The sequence below is a fragment of the Dreissena polymorpha genome, chromosome 6, assembly GCF_020536995.1.
Source record: "Dreissena polymorpha isolate Duluth1 chromosome 6, UMN_Dpol_1.0, whole genome shotgun sequence".
Classification (NCBI taxonomy): Eukaryota; Metazoa; Mollusca; class Bivalvia; order Myida; family Dreissenidae; genus Dreissena; species Dreissena polymorpha.
The window spans coordinates 30235775-30255490 of record NC_068360.1 but is presented as its reverse complement, the minus strand read 5'-3'; the positions used below and the strand labels follow the sequence as shown (position 1 = coordinate 30255490).

The 19716-nt window shown below is 35.8% G+C and overlaps 2 protein-coding genes across 6 annotated transcripts in view; one reads left to right on the top strand and one right to left on the bottom strand.

Moving 5' to 3' along the window:
- Positions 1–3940, top strand: part of LOC127835362 (putative inactive phenolphthiocerol synthesis polyketide synthase type I Pks15) — a 29105-nt gene extending 25165 nt beyond the window's left edge. For both annotated transcript variants that reach the window (XM_052361748.1, XM_052361749.1), the window contains exons 5-7: positions 346–527; positions 2589–2763; positions 3357–3940. In XM_052361748.1, coding sequence (XP_052217708.1) covers positions 346–527; positions 2589–2763; positions 3357–3940 — 941 coding nt within the window. The remainder of the gene's footprint in view (positions 1–345; positions 528–2588; positions 2764–3356) is intronic.
- Positions 3941–12181: 8241 nt separating this feature from the next.
- The window catches only part of LOC127833827 (patched domain-containing protein 3-like), a 68982-nt gene continuing 61447 nt past the window's right edge, over positions 12182–19716 (bottom strand). For all 4 annotated transcript variants that reach the window (XM_052359304.1, XM_052359306.1, XM_052359305.1 and 1 more), the window contains exon 10: positions 12182–19390. In XM_052359304.1, the coding sequence (XP_052215264.1) occupies positions 17976–19390 (1415 nt within the window). In that variant the 3' untranslated portion in view covers positions 12182–17975. The remainder of the gene's footprint in view (positions 19391–19716) is intronic.

Sequence of the window (19716 nt, the reverse complement as noted above, 5' to 3'; positions counted from 1 at the left end):
CTAATCCAAGTTTTTTCAGCAGAATCTATCTAAAGATAACTTCAATAGTTAGCGATTTCAAGTAACTATTAGCGGCGCTACGTAACATTAATTATGAAGTATACACTCACTTCTTTTTAAATATTGTCAACAATCTTTTCAGTAACATTTATATTCACATAAACAATTATAATGAGCGGAATTCGGGTAACTTGATTAATTTTTAGACACAACTTGTTTGTCAAACACAGCATATAATTTTGTCGAGGTCGACTTCATATATTGTCGTGTATTTGCCTCTCATTGATTCATTTGTTTTTACCGTATTTAATACAAATGCATAACAACTACTTTGTATTTATGAAGGTGATTGCGATATGGCGATATGCGGAGGGGTAAACTGTTTGTTTGAACCTAACGTTTTTGTGGCGCTGTGCAAGGCACATATGTTGTCTCCGCACGGCCAGTGTCGCACATTCACCAAGCAAGCCGACGGCTATGCACGAGGCGAGGGATGCGGGATAGTCATTTTGAAAAGAATGCACAAGGTACATGGTGGATTAAATGCTTCAATCTTGCACATGTTGTTCGTTTTTGTTTATTCTTATAGGGGATGCAGCTAGTAGCATTTTTTGTCGGGTTAGGTCGGGTTGAGTATTGTAAGTCGGACGTACACATAAACGTTCACTTTCAATTGAAGATTATCAATATAACACACATTTCTGATTAGGACGAATAACTTATTTTCGTAAAGGAAAGCAAAAACAATTCTTCATGAATGTCCATACATGGGATCTAAGCATTTTAATTTGTGCTAATGTGAGCTATTTATGTTTGTGCCCAAATCTCTCATTATTTTATAGTATTATATGAATACTATTATTTGTGCATTCCTATCGCATACATAATATTAAAGTTTAAGTGAAAAAGGTATAACACATCTTCTGACTATACCAAAATAGAAACAAAACAACTCATTTAATGTTTTCAAATAAACTCCTTCTATCAAAGGGAAAATAAAAGTGAATTAATATCGAATCCGCCATTTTGTTTGTTTTGGCAGGAACTTATATATCCTGATTTTCTGTGTACAACGAGTTAAGCACCTAATAAATATTGCTCAATTTATGTTGAATAGGAAACATGCATAACAATTATTGCACACAAGCAATTTGAAGCGTTCGTTACCACATGTAAATTGCTAAAATTGTTGCAATACTTTAAGCTTAAACGTCAAACGCATATGTCAGTTATTTAAATAACATTTTAACTTATTTTAAATTTGTTTGAACGTATGAATTATCACGACCTATGTCGCATATAAATATTAACCTTTTTAAGTATTTATCGATCCCAGAATATACTGTTCAATAAAGGACCGAACATCAATTAAATTTTAACGGAACAGAGTATGCGGATATTTTCGGGTACCCGTTTCATCCTAAATACTTATGTTGTAAGGTGGTGTGTTGATTGCAATTGCTTCAGTAAGTTCTACGTTGTAAGTCTTATGACAGTGTATGTGTCGGTCCCAAATGCTTCACTCTTCCACTAGTATTTTAATGTTGAAAGGATTGTAAGACAAACTAAGTTCAGACATGAACGTTCACTGGTCAGTTAAAAAACGAACAAGATGCGTATTTTTCATTAATAATCAAGTCGTGTATACGTTGTATTTAAGTATGTTGGTATAATGAAACGCTTAAGTGCAGTGGTCAATCATTTATGTGCTTGTTGTAAACACCAGACATTTTTTGCAAACATATGTAAATTGACGGTTTCATAAATACGCGACAATGTTCAAGGCTTTTACCGGAGGATATTCATCAAAACGCACAATATAGTTTCAGATGATGATCACTTGTTTGATTAAATGATGAAAAACTTCAAGCTTAAATATTTGTTTAACAATGTATAAAATAAGAGGTTGTGCTTGAAACACGCCGACGTTAAAGTAACGTTTTCTTAACGCAAGTCGTCGAATCGAACTTGTATATTTAAACTGTATATAATAATAAAACTAGTAATAATAATAATTATTCTACTACTACTACTACTACTACTGCTGCTGCTGCTGCTGCTACTAATACCACTACTACTTCTACTACTACTACTACTACTACTGCTACTACTACTACTACCACTACTATTACTACTACTACCACTACTACTACTACTACTACTACTACTACTACTACTACTACTACTACTACTACTACTACTACTACTACTACTACTACTACTACTACTACTTCTACTTCTACTTCTACTACTACTACTACTACTACTACTACTACTACTACTACTGCTGCTGCTGCTGCTGTTGCTGTTGCTGCTGCTACTGATACTACTACTACTTCTACTACTACTACTACTACAACTACTACTACTAAGACTACTACTACTACTACTTCTACTAATGCTGCTGCTGCTTCTACTAATGCTGCTTCTACTACTACTACTACTACTACTACTACTACTACTACTACTACTACTACTACTACTTCTACTACAATACTACTACTACTACTACTACTACTACTACTACTACTACTACTACTACTACTACTACTACTACTACTAATCATAATAATTATAATTCGTTGTAGGCGATTGAGCAGAACAATAAAATATGGGGATTGATTCAATCTGGAACCAATCAGGACGGACAGAATGCCCAGCCAATCAGTGCACCCTCAGGCCTTCAACAAGAGAAACTAATGGAAGAGTTATTCACAAAATGCAACTTAGACAGAAACAAAATACAAGTTATCGAGGCGCATGGTACGTCAATATACTTACAGCACTGCTCCGCATTCTCAATGCTCTTTAGTGAAAACTTTAGACAATTACGTATATTGTACTTGTATTAATACCCGCGTATGTATCGGAGTCACCCAGTCTCTGATCGGTCGGTCTGTCGTTCCGTTGGTCGAACCGTCGGGTTGTCCGCATAATAATACGTATTTTGTGGCGCGAATGATTTCTTTCGTTCTCAATTAATGGAACGTAAAATATATCATCTCTTTCAATTGAAGATGTGCAATCCACTTTTTTCATGAGTAATGATCTAAACATTCTTTAGTTACGTGCTGTAGAACGCCATTTATTTTAGGACATTTGCATAATGTGCTTTAACTTTATGAAGCGAACTTCTTCAATATTTCTCAGCCGATCAAATTTGAACTTCAAATGTTTAATCTCTTTTGGTGTTGATGAAGAAACTACTTTATTTATACCACTGACTCACAAATTAAAGAGTTATCTGAACATAGCTGACATAGTGGCGCGGGGATATATATAATTCGATGTTCAGCAAATGACGGTTTGATATTCTTTATAGTAATTCATGTTTTTGTTCGTTGTGCGCATGTTAGGCACTGGAACTGCAATCGGTGATCCGACAGAATGCAGAGCCCTTGGGAAAGTTCTCGGTTCAAAGAAATTCCGAAAGTATCTCGGGTCAGTGAAAACCAATATCGGTCACCTAGAGGCCGCAGCCGGAGTGGCTGGCCTGATCAAGGTACTGCTGATGATGAAGTACAAAACCATCGTTCCCTCTCTGTGGTACAGCAAGGAGAACGAAAATCCGGACTTAAAACTAGGCGAGATAGGATTTACTGTTCCTACAATATGTATACCTTGGGATGTAACTGCGAACAATAAAAGACAAGCATCTGTGAACAGTTTTGGATTTGGTGGCACGAACGCTCACGCAGTTGTCACGGAGGTTTCAGTTTGTCAGTCCTACCGCAGCGTATCTACATTTCCTTTGCCAGCATTTGTTGTCATCTCTTCCCATGACGAAGATTCTCTCTACGCAAATATTGCATCATTCACAGAACGCTTAAAGTCTGGGGACTACAACTTGCGTTCTCTTTCATTCACATCAACCTGCAAGCGAGATTTTATGCCGATTCGAGAGGCATTATTTGCCGATAACCACAATAGGTCTGATTGAGAAGCTAAACTCTTTTTCCAATCCCAAAACATTTAAAGTCAAGCAAACACATTTGCGACCAAAACTTGTTTTTGTCTGCTGCGGTGTAGGAACCGTTTGGCAAAAAATGGGACAACAACTTCTTGATTTAAATGCGTTTAGTTCCAAAATAAAGGAAATTGACATCTTCTTGAAACCTTTGACTGGTTGGTCAGTTCTTTCGAAGATATCGGAATGTTCTGAAGATATCATTGCTGATCCGTGTGTTTCCCACATAGCCATTTTTACGTACCAAGTCGCATTGTCAGAGCTGTGGAAATTGTTCGGCATCATTCCAGATACTGTTGTCGGTCAGTCCGTCGGCGAAGTGGCTGCTGCATACATAGGCGGGTATTTAGACCTGCCTTCGGCTGTGAAGGTGATATATTACAGGTCACTTCATCTAGCATCTGTTAACGGCGGTACAATGCTGGTCATACGAAACGTGGAAATAGAAAACGTGATACAATTCTGCAAACATAATGACGATTATGAGATTGCGGTTTTTATCAGTCCTAAAGCGTGTACTGTAGCGTGTGAAAAAGATACAACAGCTTTATGTACATATGCTTCAGCGCACTGGAAAGGTTCACAAGTAATTCCGTTGAACGTGCCGTGTGCATACCATAGCAAACATGTGAACACTGCGGCAATTCGAGTCAGACAGTCATTGAATGAATTACAAACCGGCCCTCAGAATATTCCGATGTGGTCTACCGTTACATGTCAAAATTTGACAAAGCAGGTAGCATGTTCAGGAGAATACTGGCTACAGAACGTTCGTAAGCCAGTTAACTTCAACGCTGCTATTACAAAAGCAAACGAATTAAATGCATCCACCATTTACCTTGAGATAGGGCCGAGTCCTGTTCTGAAATCTCATTTGTACGACATATTTGCAGAGAGTTCAAAAGTGATGTGTATTTCAAGCGTATCAAGATATGAAGAAATCAACACCTTATCAAACGCTGTATGCCAGCTGTTTAAGTCAGGTTTCAGCGTCACATGGGAAAACTTTATCCCGTCTTGCGACACGCTTACAGATATCCCTATACAGGCGTTGCAGAAAAATAGTAATCTGCAGCTTACTCGAAATTTGATTACTGTTCAGCGCACACAGGGTAAAAAACTGATGACCGATGTCCATCCGTTCGTCAAACCAAACGATCAAAGTGGAACTATGTGGGAAATAGATTTGAATCGACAAGAAACCCTATTTTTGTATGAGCACAAAGTTCAAAGTAAGATAATTCTTCCCGGGGCTTTGTACACAGAAGTCGGATTTGTAGTTGCAAAGACATGTCTCTCAGATTCGGAATCTATAAGCAAAGTTGAGCTTTCTCTCGAATTTGTACGAAAAGTGAGACTTGAACGAGAGAATCGAACTGTACTCAGCGTGTATTTGATCGACCAAGAAACTGACAACTTGAAATTTCAAGTAAGGAATGAACAACACGTTACATGCAATGGGAGGGCAAAGTCAATACGTGAAGCGACGCTCCAATCATATGTAAATATTGAACACCAAAAACACTGGTTAATGCGAAACAATGCAACGTACATGACAATGACTGAAATTTACAACCAACTTAGAGAATTTGGATTCGAGTATGGTGACAATTTCAAACTATTGACCAGTTCGTTCCACACCGATACGCGGGGAATGTTGCATGTCATCGCCACGGATGAAGTTCTTTCTCAAGTTAAAGGTCAGTGTTTCCATCCGTGTTTAATTGATGTCATGTTGCAGGCAACAATAACAGTCATGTCGGACGAGATGAGGCAACAAATTCAACATGAAAAACTGCTGTTTCTACCTGTTGCAATTGGTTCTATACGCGTTTACAAACAGCCCGAGAAACATATGCTTATTTTTGCCGTGATAAAAACGAAAACCGTCTTGGAGACAGTATACCAACTGCATTACGACATCGTTATGGTTGATACGATAGGCAATAAAGTAGCTGAGATTCTGAACTACACGACATACAGCAGGAGACAGAGTGCTAACGCTCCGTGCGAGCTGCGTTATGAGGTACAATGGTTAACTGCACCGAATAAATGCCTGCTACGGAAAAGTAATTCTTCCAAAGGTCTTAGCCTCCTTTTACTGGGACATAACTGGGAAAAGAAAACAAAGGAGCTATTGAAGAAGAAAGGACACATGTGCATCGAAATGGAAAGAGCGGAGAAAATGGAAGGCTACCTCGAAAAAATACGATCAAACAGTTATCGAGCAATCATTTTTTACGTGGGTGGAAATGTTATCAGTAAGGACATCAACGCGCAAAATGCGTCATCGCTGTTTACATCATGTGTTGAGAAATGCCTTCATGTTACGACTCTTGTTAAGTTCTGTCACAATCCCGAGACATCGCTGCCACTGTTTATCGTTTGTGAAAACACTCAGACTACATCAAAGATTGAGTCTACAGAACATATCAACTTGAATGGGTCCGAGCTTTGGGGGTTCGTTAGAGCGCTGAACGTGGAATCTACGAGAATATATGTTTCAATGGTAGACACACAACCTTCATTCACTGCAGCGTTAGAAACTTTGATGCATTTTGTTGAGGGGTGTCTAAATGACGAAAATGAAGAAAGATACGATGCGATAGTCACACCTACTCAGATATTTCGTGCTCGCATGTGCAGATCACCACGACATCGTCCCACACCTTGTTTACGAAATGAGCATGTGCTCTCTCCGTTTCAAAATGACGCTCTTGCTCTTATGACATCTGAATGTGACATGTATCTGACCGTACCGCCTTCCGTGACCCCCTATATTCATGAAGTTACGCTTCAGGCACTTTCAGCTGTTTGTCCACCGATGTTACGTTCTATCAAGTTACAGATTATCGAAAATAACTTAACTGGACTCTCGCCAGTTATTGCAGTTGAGCATGCGGGGTACATAGTTATCGATGGCAAAAGAAGCGAACAGATGATTGCAATTTACCCGACTTATGTGCAAACCGTATTGAGATTGCCAAGTGCGTGTTGCGTGCAGAGGAAAGCACTGAAATGTCACACACCAGGTTTGCTGACACTGGTTATTGCATTAACAGAGATGGCATCCAAAATAACAGGTTGTTCGTCTGTAGTTATCATATGCAAAGAAAAAGAAGAATTTATTCACGTATTGCTAAAATCTCTGATAAAATCCAAAACTGGACTGACTGCAAGTATTTTAGATAGTCCTACCGCAAAACACGGATTTGACTGCGCAATCGCCATCGAGCCTTTAGATAGCAAGCTTATTATGGTACCAGCATTGTGCACACGGTTCCTGTGCTTCACCTCTCACATAAAAGCCAGTGAAAGAGACGAATTGACGTTGCATACAAATCTTACAGTAGACCATATACCGCTTGAAACAGTATTTATCGTGGGTACAATGAAATCGAAATTACACGATGCAGTGCTCTGGATGAATAAAAATCATTCTCTTCTGAGTGAGCTGTCACAAACTGACGCGAGGAAACCGTCAATTGCTAATGAATCGGAATGCCGGGAAATCCTTCTTGTGGATGATAACACTATGAAATTTCGAATACCGATTAGGTATCCAAAAGAATATTTGTTCTTTAAGGATGCGGTATATGTAGTGACTGGTGGGCTGACGGGACTTGGATGGGAAATTGCGAAATTCCTTGCAGAAAATGGAGCCGGGAACATAGCGTTAGTAGCACGGCGTTCTGCCTCTTCTGAACAGTTTTACGATATTGAAAATGTCAGTAAAACTTTCAGCTGTAAAGTGTTTCCTGTTCTAGGCGACGTAACAGATATTGTATCACTCCAAAAAGCCTTCGAAACAATAAGCAAGCTGACGGATCCAGCTCCAATCAGAGGGATATTTCACGGGGCTGGTGTAGTCGAAGCTAGACCTTTGATAAATATTGACAAAGCAAATATTGAGCTCATATTAAAACCAAAGATATTAGGAACATTGCATCTTCATATCGTTACCAGACTCATGCATCTGGACTACTTCGTATGTGCGTCATCTGTATGCAGCTTTATTGGAACGCCCGGACAGAGCAGCTACGGGGCAGCAAATTGCTTTATGGACGCCTTTATGATATGGCGACGACAATGTTGTCTAGCGGGACAGGCGATAAATTGGGGAGCGCTTTCTGTTGGAATGGCTGCACAACCAATGTTCTTAGAGAACTTTCAAAAACGAGGACATAACTTGGTATCCATCTCAGAACTGAGAGCATGTTTCCATGAAGCTTTAATACATAATTCAACTGGAACTGTTTACTGTAACATTAACTGGGAAATAGCGTCAAAGGATATCTTGAACCTTCCAAAAATGAATATTGATATGAAGACGCTCATCAAAGAGGTATCGCCTTCTGCGCTGTCGGAGACAAAATACAAACCTCCAAGATTTACAAAGGCATCGATGGCGAGCCTGACAAAGGTCGCGCAACGAGACAAAATACGGGAATTTGTAACTGAAATAGCTCGAAGAGCCGTAGGAGGAACGAACTCGGTAATCGCTGACACCGAATCGTTCGTACAACAAGGCTTTGACTCCATCAGTCGAATGCAGTTCACGAACGTCGTACACGATGTGTTCGGAGTACGCATACATGAAAGCGAATTATTAGCTGATGTTGACACCATCCACAAGGTCATTAACTATCTTCACACAAAACTTTTTACGTAAGTGCTTTTATCTGATAACGTGTAAATGTTCTCAAAAACAAACCTAGACAGAACATAATACTTGCGAAAATTTTGACTTAATTATTAGGTTAACACATTTAAAACGCTATTTCGTTTGGTCATAAGCTCATTTGGCATTATTTAGACTAATGCATTTTTATCTCGACTGATTAAAAGTGTTTGCAGATTTATATGAATATATCATAGAATGGTAATAGTTAGACGTTCTATATATACGGATTTGAGCTTGCTTGTAGCATTATACTCTAAAATGAAATATTCGGAGTTAAAACCAATTTAAAACAAAGTAATAAAGTCTGTTCTGCTTGTCTCCTTTCTTATTAACATTCTGAATTCTAAAGTGCATGTATTTATTATAGCCGCCGGAGTTTACTCTTTTCTGACAAACTATATATATATATATATATATATATATATATATATATATATATATATATATATATATATATATATATATATGTGTGTGTGTGTGTGTGTGTGCGTGTGTGTGTTTGACTATGTGTGTATTTGCGGTCACCGTTTGTTTGTTTTTATACGAAAAGTATATAAACGTTACTGCTTATTCAAATAAAACTATTAATACATCAGGAATATAATGACTTTTATAACAATGATTGCAGCAGTCGGTGTGTTGCATTTCACAAATTGGTTATGCGACTTTGAATTATATAGTGTTGATATTTTTTTCATTTATTTCCATCTAATTTTGCACATAGAAAATAAAATTTAGAAATATCGTGATACAATTTGTATGAAAATAAAGTACCATTTCACAATACGTTTCGAAAAGTCACCTAACATTGTTTCATAATCTATAATAATTATTTGACAGAATATATAACAGTATGCGTTGTTGTTTATTACACGAGCGTAAGGTTGTAACACTGATTTTTTATTTTATTTTATTGTTTTGCTGTTTTATTTGTAAAATGACTACTTAGCATCTACTGAATTAATTCCATTTGTTACGATGCAATTGATACTTATCTCAAATAGATAAAAATTCCTTTAATTTTTAGTTTGTTGTATAACTAATCTCTAAACCATAACAATTTACTAACCCAGTGGCACATCGTAATCAACGTTATTGATCCTCAGTTCTTTACCTTTTACACTACGGACAGCACATTTATAATTGGTAAAGTTTTAATGCTAACATATATTTATTTCACATTCTTTTTTATTTTATTGCTTTAAAGACATTCAAATTTAATTATTGAAATGTGTTTTATAATGTATCTTATCTTCTAGTAGTAAACGGGTTTAAAATAACATTCGCTAACTATATTGTATTATTTAGATTATGAACCCAATCGGAGAATATAATCCCAGTTTTCAGACTTTTTACACGATTAGAAAATAGAAACCCAGTTTACAGATTGTTAGTACGATTGGAACATAGAATTTCAGTTTTCATATATTAACACGATTGGAGAGTAAAAATTAGTTTATTTTATTGTTTACACGATTGGAAAATAGAATCTTATTTTCATATTGTAAGCATTATTTGATAATAGAATTCCAGTTTTCGGATTATTTATACGATAGGACAATATAATCATAGTTTTCAGATTGTTTACACTATTAGACAATAAATTGTTTCCGATTTCCGATTTTTAATAAGACTGAATGAAGGTTTCAAGATTCTTCAGACTGGATAGTGATTCACAGCTTTGAGATTTTTAATACGATTGCTAAATACAATCTAAGCTTTCAGATCAGAAATACGATTGAAAAATACAATCCAAGTTTGCAGATTGTCAACACTATTGGAAAACAGAATCCCAGTTTTCAGATTATTTACATTTTTGGAAAATAAAATATGCCACAACGATTGTAAAAGAAAATACCAGATGTCAGATTGTTAACGCGATGATTAAATGGAGTTTTATCATTCAGATTGTTTACACGATTAGACAATAGAATTCCAGAGTTGTCAGATTTTTTATACGACTGGACAATAAATTGCTTGTTTTCTGATTGTTAGCACGATTAAAAAAAGATATTCAAATTTTCATAGTTTACACAATTGGAAATTAGAGTTCTAGCTTTCAGAATTATAACACGCTTTAATTGGGTGATTCGATTATTTTGTTTCAATTTAGACAATACGAATAATAGTTATTTTATTATTGTTATTGATTTATGAATTTTATTATTATTATTATTATTATTGTTGTTCCTGATGTTATTGATGTTATAAAATACTGTTAGTAATTATGATGATGCATATTAATCTTGTGTTGATGATCCGCACTTCCACTTAGCGTATCTAAACAATATATTACCATGTACACAATGCATAGCGATGGTTATATCGATTTTTATACGAATTATTTTTTATGAGTTTAAATGCTACATTTTTACACATAGAACTATATCTTGTCAAATGAAAAATATTTTATACACTAAACACGACAGAACAGAACAGTTTATTTAGTAAATTAAGGCCAACGGCCAATGATACATAACACAATATAATACAATTTCAAAGTTGTGTAATATGTTTCTATAAATGTAAAATTATACATCTAAAATGTACATGTATATCGCTTGTTAAAGATGGAATATACACGTTGGCACTAATTAAGGTGACATCACCGCTCAAAAAAAAGAAGTCGGGAAAAGTTTTGTTTTCCAGTCTCCAAAAAAAAATTAACTCGGGGAAAGACAAAATAAGTCTGTTTTCACGAGTTATTTTTTTTTTAATCGATGTTCTGTTTTCCCGAGTTATTTTTTTTTTGGAGACGGGAAAACATAACTTGTGTTTTCCCTACTTCTTTTTTGGGGGGATTCGGGGGAAAAACAATCGCTATATTGTACGCACAAGATAATCGGCCAATCACAGACGCGGATTATATTGAGGGAACAAGATACTATCTTGTTCCCTCAAAATAATCAGTCAATGAAAACGGCCCTAGTTTCCAGAAGTTTTAGCAGCGGTCTCTACCAAGGACTACACAACTTCTAAATTTCTATCCGCGTCTGTGATTGGCCGATTATCTTGTGCGCACAATATAGCGTTTGTGTTTCCCCGACTTAAAAAAACAACAACAGCAAATAAACTCGGTAAAACAGAATTTCTGTTTTCCCCCGAGTCAAAAACAATTAGCTTTGGAAAACAGAACTTCTGTTTTCCCCCCGAGTCCAAAACAAATTAACTCGTGAAAACAGACATATTTTGTGGTTCCCGAGTTAATTTTTTTTTGAGACGGGAAAACAGAATTTGTGTTTTACCGACTCCTTTTTTTGAGCGGTGATGTCACCTTATTCCACCGTAAATATGTATTAATTTCCATATAGTACTGTCATTATTTGAAGATGAGTACCACAAACATGAGTATAAATTCATTCTATCACGATACTTATCAATATGAAAAAATGCGCTGTATTCGCAATCAATAATTTCGGTGTCACCATTTGAACAATGTGTACATAATCGCGATTCAAATAGTAAGTTTAAATGTCTACCAAGTTCAACCTTGAGTTTATGGTTACCACTACGGAATTTTGCAAAAGCAATTTTCATTTATTTTTGGATATTCAGGGAAATGTATCTCTCTGGACCTATACGCGTTTTAAAGCATTTGTAATGATAACAGCGAATCGAATTTTGTATTGAGTGATGCCAATTTTGTGTATCCGAGTCAATAATACGTTATTTGGATATATTAATAAATTATACATAGTAAATGCCATAGCGTGTAAAATAAACTGAATTTGAAGAACGATTATCGACGCCTAATGTTAAGTGTAATTCTTAACTATGATCATCATTATTATTATTATCACTATTATTATCATTAGTAATTTCGTTGATGTTGTTGTCACTATTACTAGAAGTATTTTTCTAATTAATACTGACGTTGTTAATAATTAATCCTTCTTTTGTAAATGGAGCGTATCCACATACAAGTACTTAACTAGTAATTAATCGTTAACTATTAATTGTTGTTGTTATTACTATTATTTTAAGTATTATTATAATCAATATTGTTGTTGTTCATTAATCCTACTTTTGTAATTGGAGCGAATTCACATAAGCACTTATTAATTATTTAACACCTTCTGGTTTAAAACCTAATTTTTTCTTTCTTTATAGACAATATATTGTTTTCATAACCATTATGTTACTGATCCTCTCCATGAGATTCTTAACATAACAACCACTTTCCCACATGATCTTCTGTGATTCATCGTATAAACTGCTGTTTGTTTGATATTTGTTTAACTCTCTGATAAATAAGCTCACATGTTATTACTTATTGTCACTGTTTTGTTACTTACGCAAACGAATAAAGTACTGTTCTTTTAAATAAGGTGTTATCGCATATTTCTGGATTTATCGAGGCATATCCAAATATATATGTAAACAGAAGAATTTGTATATTACACTTGCATTTTACATTTATTATACTATTGCGTGTATTCTCTTTTTATAAAATAATAATAAAAAAAGTTCACGAATAAATGCTTGTTTGTTTGTTCGTTCAAACTTGAGGAAAAGGTTGCGTCTACACACAATATATAATTTATGCCAACATACGAATAGCCCTTGTCTATTATGATAGTACACATCTTTTTATTATAAACCTTATGGCAATTATACTCAAATATTGGTGTTTTATCGGTGTAAAATACTATCTTCTTGATGAGAGCAATTTGAAACCCGATCTCTTTTTCAAAGGCTGGATAAAGCGGACTTCCTGTTCTGTGTTGTTATTGTTAACAACAGTTGGTTTCCGTGCGACGCCAGGCGTTTGTGGAAAACATGATATTTGTTTGTCTTTCCTTTAAAGGTTTATTAGTTTATTATAGTCTCATCAGCATATATACAATCACAACATACAATATAACATAAGCATAATACTTAAAATAAAATGCTGCAACTCAAAAGTATCGAGTTATAAGAGACTAGAGTATTATATCAATACAAGAATCATTATACAATTATAATAAAATGGAAGATAGCTAACCCCTGAATTCATATAACAGAAACTGTAACATGAACTTCAGAGTTACCTCTCTTCCAAATACCATAAAATTATATAGTCTCCACAAAAAACACTGGACATCAGTTAAAACAGCTTAATACGATCTTAGAGTTATAAGACTAAGTCACATATGGCACAGTACAGTTAAAGATTATATTACATAATACAATTTGGACTGTTCCCACTGACCTCACCATAAAATTTGCCATAAGAAATAAACAATAAAATAATGAAAGCGAAAATAAAACTCTTTGTCTTACAAAGTCATATATCGCCTATGGTCAGACCATCTACGACCTAGTCAGTGGTGACACTCAAACATTTATATTCACACAAATTGCTATACATACATATATGACTATACATACACATGTGCAAATATTCACATAAAACATGTATACGACCATTCTTTGAAGATTTTAAAAGACATAGCAATTCAATATTACATTACTTCAAGACTATTACATATTTACACAAAGTATTAAAAGTAAGGTGACCATCGCTAATCGTTAATTAAAGACTGCTATAAGTCTGATGAATTTGTAACATACCGAGAGTTGTAAGGGCCCTTATGCGCGTATAACATAAAACATTATAAAATACCGAATATCATCCAAGCTCCTATCTTGGGTGAACTGATTAGCAATAATTACCTAAACGCAAATAAAAGAACATATGATTAGAGAAAGTACAATGCCATTATTTACATAGGAATAAAATACAACGTTGTAGAATATTAAAACAGGTTTTGGCATAAAAACGTATCATTCCAGTTTTTGTGAAAAGAAATATCAATTGTTCATTTTTAGACATTCTAGCAAATGTATTATCTACGAGCTTAGCCTTCTAAAATAAAGCTTGTCTTGTGTCATCGTACAAAAAGCAATCTAGAAGTACATGGCTTTCATCTTCAATATTACCACAAAACGGACATTTTCCTTCAAGTACACTTAAGCCCTCGTAACGCCCTGTTTCTATGCGCAAAGGAGCGACACCGCAGCGGAACTTGCTAAATGCAGCGCGATGTCGTGGGGGCATAATAAGTGTGCAATACCTCTCGGTCTGGTAATCATTTTAAACATCTGACACGTACGTAACTTATTACCACCACGACAAGAAGGGCCTGTGGCACTATTTAAAGATTCCAGCCATTCTGAAATATTTTTTTTGCATCTTTCTTGTAACCTTATTGATAATAGCATGCTTTGGAATTGAAACACTTATGCTACAATATTGTTGTGCATCAAAAGTTTGTAACACATTATCAACATAGAAGCCCAGTTTTTGCATGATCTATTTGCTGCAGATGCAGTGCAAAGTGCAACTCGTTTAATTTACTCTACAGTCAAGCATATTAGATAATCTTGCCCGATAAATAGCAATGGATTTCCACTGTCTGATTTCCGGGGGTATCCATCCCATTTCACCCGAGACAGCAACATTTGGCGTATATTTACCGACACCCAAAAAGAAACGCATGGCACGATACTGCCCGGCATTAATACATGAGTAAGAACGATAACCCCAGATAGCAGAGCCATAACTGATTGTAGGCCAAACTGTAGAATCATAAAGGTGAGTAAATACGTTATATGAAAGACAACCAGCAGATTTACATTTAGCTATAAGAAGACCAAGAGCCCGACTTGCACTTCGAGCAACTACCTTTGCAGTGACATTGAAATCTAAGTGCGCTTGTAACATAAGTCCTAAATACATATATTTGTCAACAATAGCTAATGTGTGATCACCACATTTGAAATTAACAGATGTTTAACACATAGATACAGGTCTAAAATGGACAATTTGACTCTTATTGCTATTTATATACATTTCGTTGGCGCTACACCAGTTATTGAACGCATTTAATAGACATTGCAAATCTTGTTCATTTTCAGCTAACAAGACGTATAGACCTAACAATACCGTCTGCATATAGCAGTACACATATTCTATCCGATCCATAATCAATACCAATATCAAGCGATTTTAGGTATATAGGTAGGTCATTTATGTATAGATTAAAAAAAGGGGAGATAATATGCAGCCTTGTCGTAACCCAGACTTTACAGTAAACCAGTCTGTGTGTTTGTAGTTAACTCTTACACATGAATATACAGAAGCATATAGAGATTGTACAGCACTTAACATTTTACCTTTAATACCAATGTCATGCGTTTTTTTTTCTACAGTAAGTCTCCATTTATATGATCGTATGTCTTTTTAAAATCAATACAAGCAGCAAATGTAGATTGCTTACGTTTCTTTCTAGTCTCAATAATGTTTGTTAAAAGAGACAAATGATCAATTGTGCTTCTTTTCTTTCTGAAGCCATTTTGTTCATCAACAAGAATATTTTGACTTTCAGCCCAACTATTTAATCTATTATTTAAAACAGCACAATATAATTTATAAACAGAACCAATTAAAGAAATTCCCCTATATGATAACGGGTTCCTTGGATCCATATTTGTTGACTTAGGAATAGGGTTAATAATGCTTTTACCCCATATAGTTGGAATTGTACCACTTTAGAAACATACATTAAACAAAGCATGCATAAACATAACAGAAGTATCATTCTTTAGAGCTTCAGTAGGTATTTCATATATACCATTAGCTTTCCCAAGTTTACCATCATCAACTACTTTTTTCACTTCCATAATAGAAAGATCAGTATTAAAACAAAGTGTATCAAAATCACCATTTACAATATTATACATATTATTACAATACACATTTGGATTATTAAATAAGTAGCTAAATTCTTTTTTCCATTTATGTAAAATATCACTAGAGTCCGTGGACACAGAGCCATAATCAAAACAACCTCATCAGGAACCACTTTCTTGTTAGCCTGTGCGATACCAATTTTTCCAACAGTTTTCCAAAAACTTGAACGAACAACATTACATTCGTTTAGTATATCATTCTTAAGGTTGTACCAGTGACGGCGCTTTGCCATTTGGACTTCTGCATCAAACTGTTTGCGAATTTTAACATATTGGGCTTTAAAAGTGATGCTATTAACCCTGATATAACATTGCAACCACTTCTTTTCTGCAAGTGACAATTCAGACCCAAGCTCAGTGAGATGATTTGTCCACCAAGGTTTACCTGGACGACGCTTTCTAGAACCCGTGTTCGGTCCTATTTTTACAGATTTGTTAGGTATCATCATACGTGGCATTTTTAACTATTTCACACCATTTATCAAATGCTATATTTACATCAGTTTTAAATAAACTTATTTCAAATGCGTTTTTAATACTGTTTTCGATTGTTATCTATAATAAAGAGGTATATAATAAATGGAATAAAACATGGCTGTGGTGTTTTGGTTGGTTGTATCGTACACGTTGATTGTGTTATTGTATTCCACTTTCGAATACAACATTAAACAATGAACTCTTGCGTTATAATCCACCGTAACGGCGCAGACAATGTAATTGTGTATACTGAATCAGTCTTTTTTGAATCACATAAATAAATCTATTCAATTCTGACGTTTCTATCCTATCCGCTTTCGGGATTTGATGACACCGCATGAATCGCTCCGATGACCTTTCAAAGGTTACAGACTTAAAGATTCTACATAACGAGATAATAGTTTTGTTTAACAGCAGACACATAAGTTTGAACTGGAAGATCAACATAACATCTCATTTAAAAGCATGTGATAAAAAAGATCTGACACTCGTTGTCATATCATACCATATTTTATTAAACTCTTCCAGGAAATTCGTTAGTAAGCTCGCCAAAGGCTCGCTTACTAACACAATCCCTGAACTTGTTTAATAAAATATGGTATGATATGACAACTCGTGCAAGATCATACCTTATAACTACGTCAAGGCTAATGACAAAACAAAATCAAGCAACAACAAAAAACAACAAATATATAAATAAAACAAATAAATAATACTTGTCGCAGTGAACACAAGCAAAACCAGATCAACGTTCTTCCACGTAGTTTAACCAGATATAGTTCCAACGTTTGCCTATTTCTTTTCCAAATTTAATCCAAATTTAATCCGATGCAGGCTGAATTAATTGCGCTTGATCTTTTAAAAGCTTGTTATGTCCTGTCCTATGCTTGCAGCCATGTTTGGGAGATTTTCGTCTATCGGTCCCGTTTTGCATTGGGTGCGTCTTATCGTCATAGCCCAGTCTTCTGCATTTTGTTTCACTAGAATTTGATTTGTAATAAAGTTTGTTTATTCTTTTCAAAATATGCAAAGTCATCAGATAAAGGCATAATCCTCGTTTTCGGCGGACTTGAACTGCGCTAGATCTGTTCAGGACTTGCTTTTTCGAGTTCGTCATAGACAAACAGCCGTTTCATGGGTAATGTTCATCTGTCTGTCTGTCGCGTTGCGCGGTCTTAGCCTTTCTACATTTGTATCTTCTGAGCTCATTGGACCAATCCATGACAGCACAACCGGTAGCAGCAACAGTGCATGCGTGATGCCGAAAAACAGAACGAGCCCCATCACGAATGCAAATGATCGAAATATGTAGGACTTAGCTGCAACCAAAACTATTATTCCTAGCACAGACGAAACAGCGCCGTGGAATATCGGTGCACCAGTCTTGTCAATTGCGCCCCTGATTTTGTCATCTCTATTTTGTCCACTCGAAGTCAAGAAACCATGACATATATGGGCGGTAAAGTCAATGGAGAATCCAATGCTCATTATCAAATGGATCATTGTTATGGAGCTAAGCGCGACGTCCAAGTAATAAAGAAAGCCGACCACGCCCGCCATTATCATTGTAACGGCAATCGTTACGAATATTATTAGCACAGGGTGAGGCATGAAAATACACGTGGCAACAAACACGGCTGCTAAAGCGATACCAGTCGTCTGCAGCGTTTGTGGTAGAATTAGAATATACTGCTCAAAGGATATAAAAAACGGAGAATAGGCAAAACACTTAAATTCTGCAGCATCCGCAAGTACACGAGATTCAAGCATAAATGTCCCTTCTTCTTGGCTATCCTTTAAGTTCCGTGACATAAGATACACTCGGGAAGCTTTAATTGATGTTCCTCCAGAATCAATGACCACATCATTTTCGAATCGACTGTACTGAGCAGCCTTCAAAAATGTTTTAAGACCAGATATAAAGTTAACTTCGCTAGAGTTTTGGTAAAAGGCGCTTGATTTGTACGAACTGAGCCAATTAATCTCAAAGTTCGGGTCAAAATAAGAATTGGATTTAGCCTTTGCCAAAACCGCTTTAAGATCACTTTCTGTTGAGGCATCGCTGTACGAGTACGTGTGTATTGTTACTATAGAGACGACCCTATGGCGGGAGAACTTATTTTCGAGAAGCTGTGAATATTTGTGATAGTAAGATTTTTCCGAAACGAGTTGCGAAAACAGAAGTCCTTGCTTAAGATACACACATCCGTATACAGAAGCCCCTATATAACCCGCAAACAAGAGGATTATACCTATCTTAAATGGTGTCTTCAGAACGATCTTTGGGATTAGCCAACTGGGTAGCTTATCCAAAAGACTTTCCGCTTCTTTCCGATTTGTTGGCCGTGACCCAGCGCAACACAGAATGCGGGCTTTTGATAGGCCACGTTGTGTTGCTTCCTTTGTGCTTAGGACCGTCTTGGTCATTAACAAGAAGTGTCGGTTTGCTTCTACACGGCGTTCGTTGATAGCAAGACATGCGGTGAAGAAGGTGATGTTGTTGATGTAGCAGAATACCACAGCCACACCTGTAGGAATAGAAATACTAGGTTTAAAAGAAGAAATTAAGTGCACCAAGGATCGAACGTTAATCACTTATTTTTTAAAGACGTTGTGTATGGAAACTCTTGTCTTTTCCTGAGTATTTTAATAAGGGTATCAATTTAACGTAAGAACGCTTTTAAGGTTATTGATGAAACAACGAAATTCCAGCTGTTTTGTGAGTATATGTTGGTTTACACAGGACAACAGCAGGGAGCCAATGCATAACAGTTTAATAAGTGCAATATACCTTATTCTAGAGGGGTTCAAAGGGTTAAACGTGCACCGAATGAGAAAAATAGACGCAAAACAG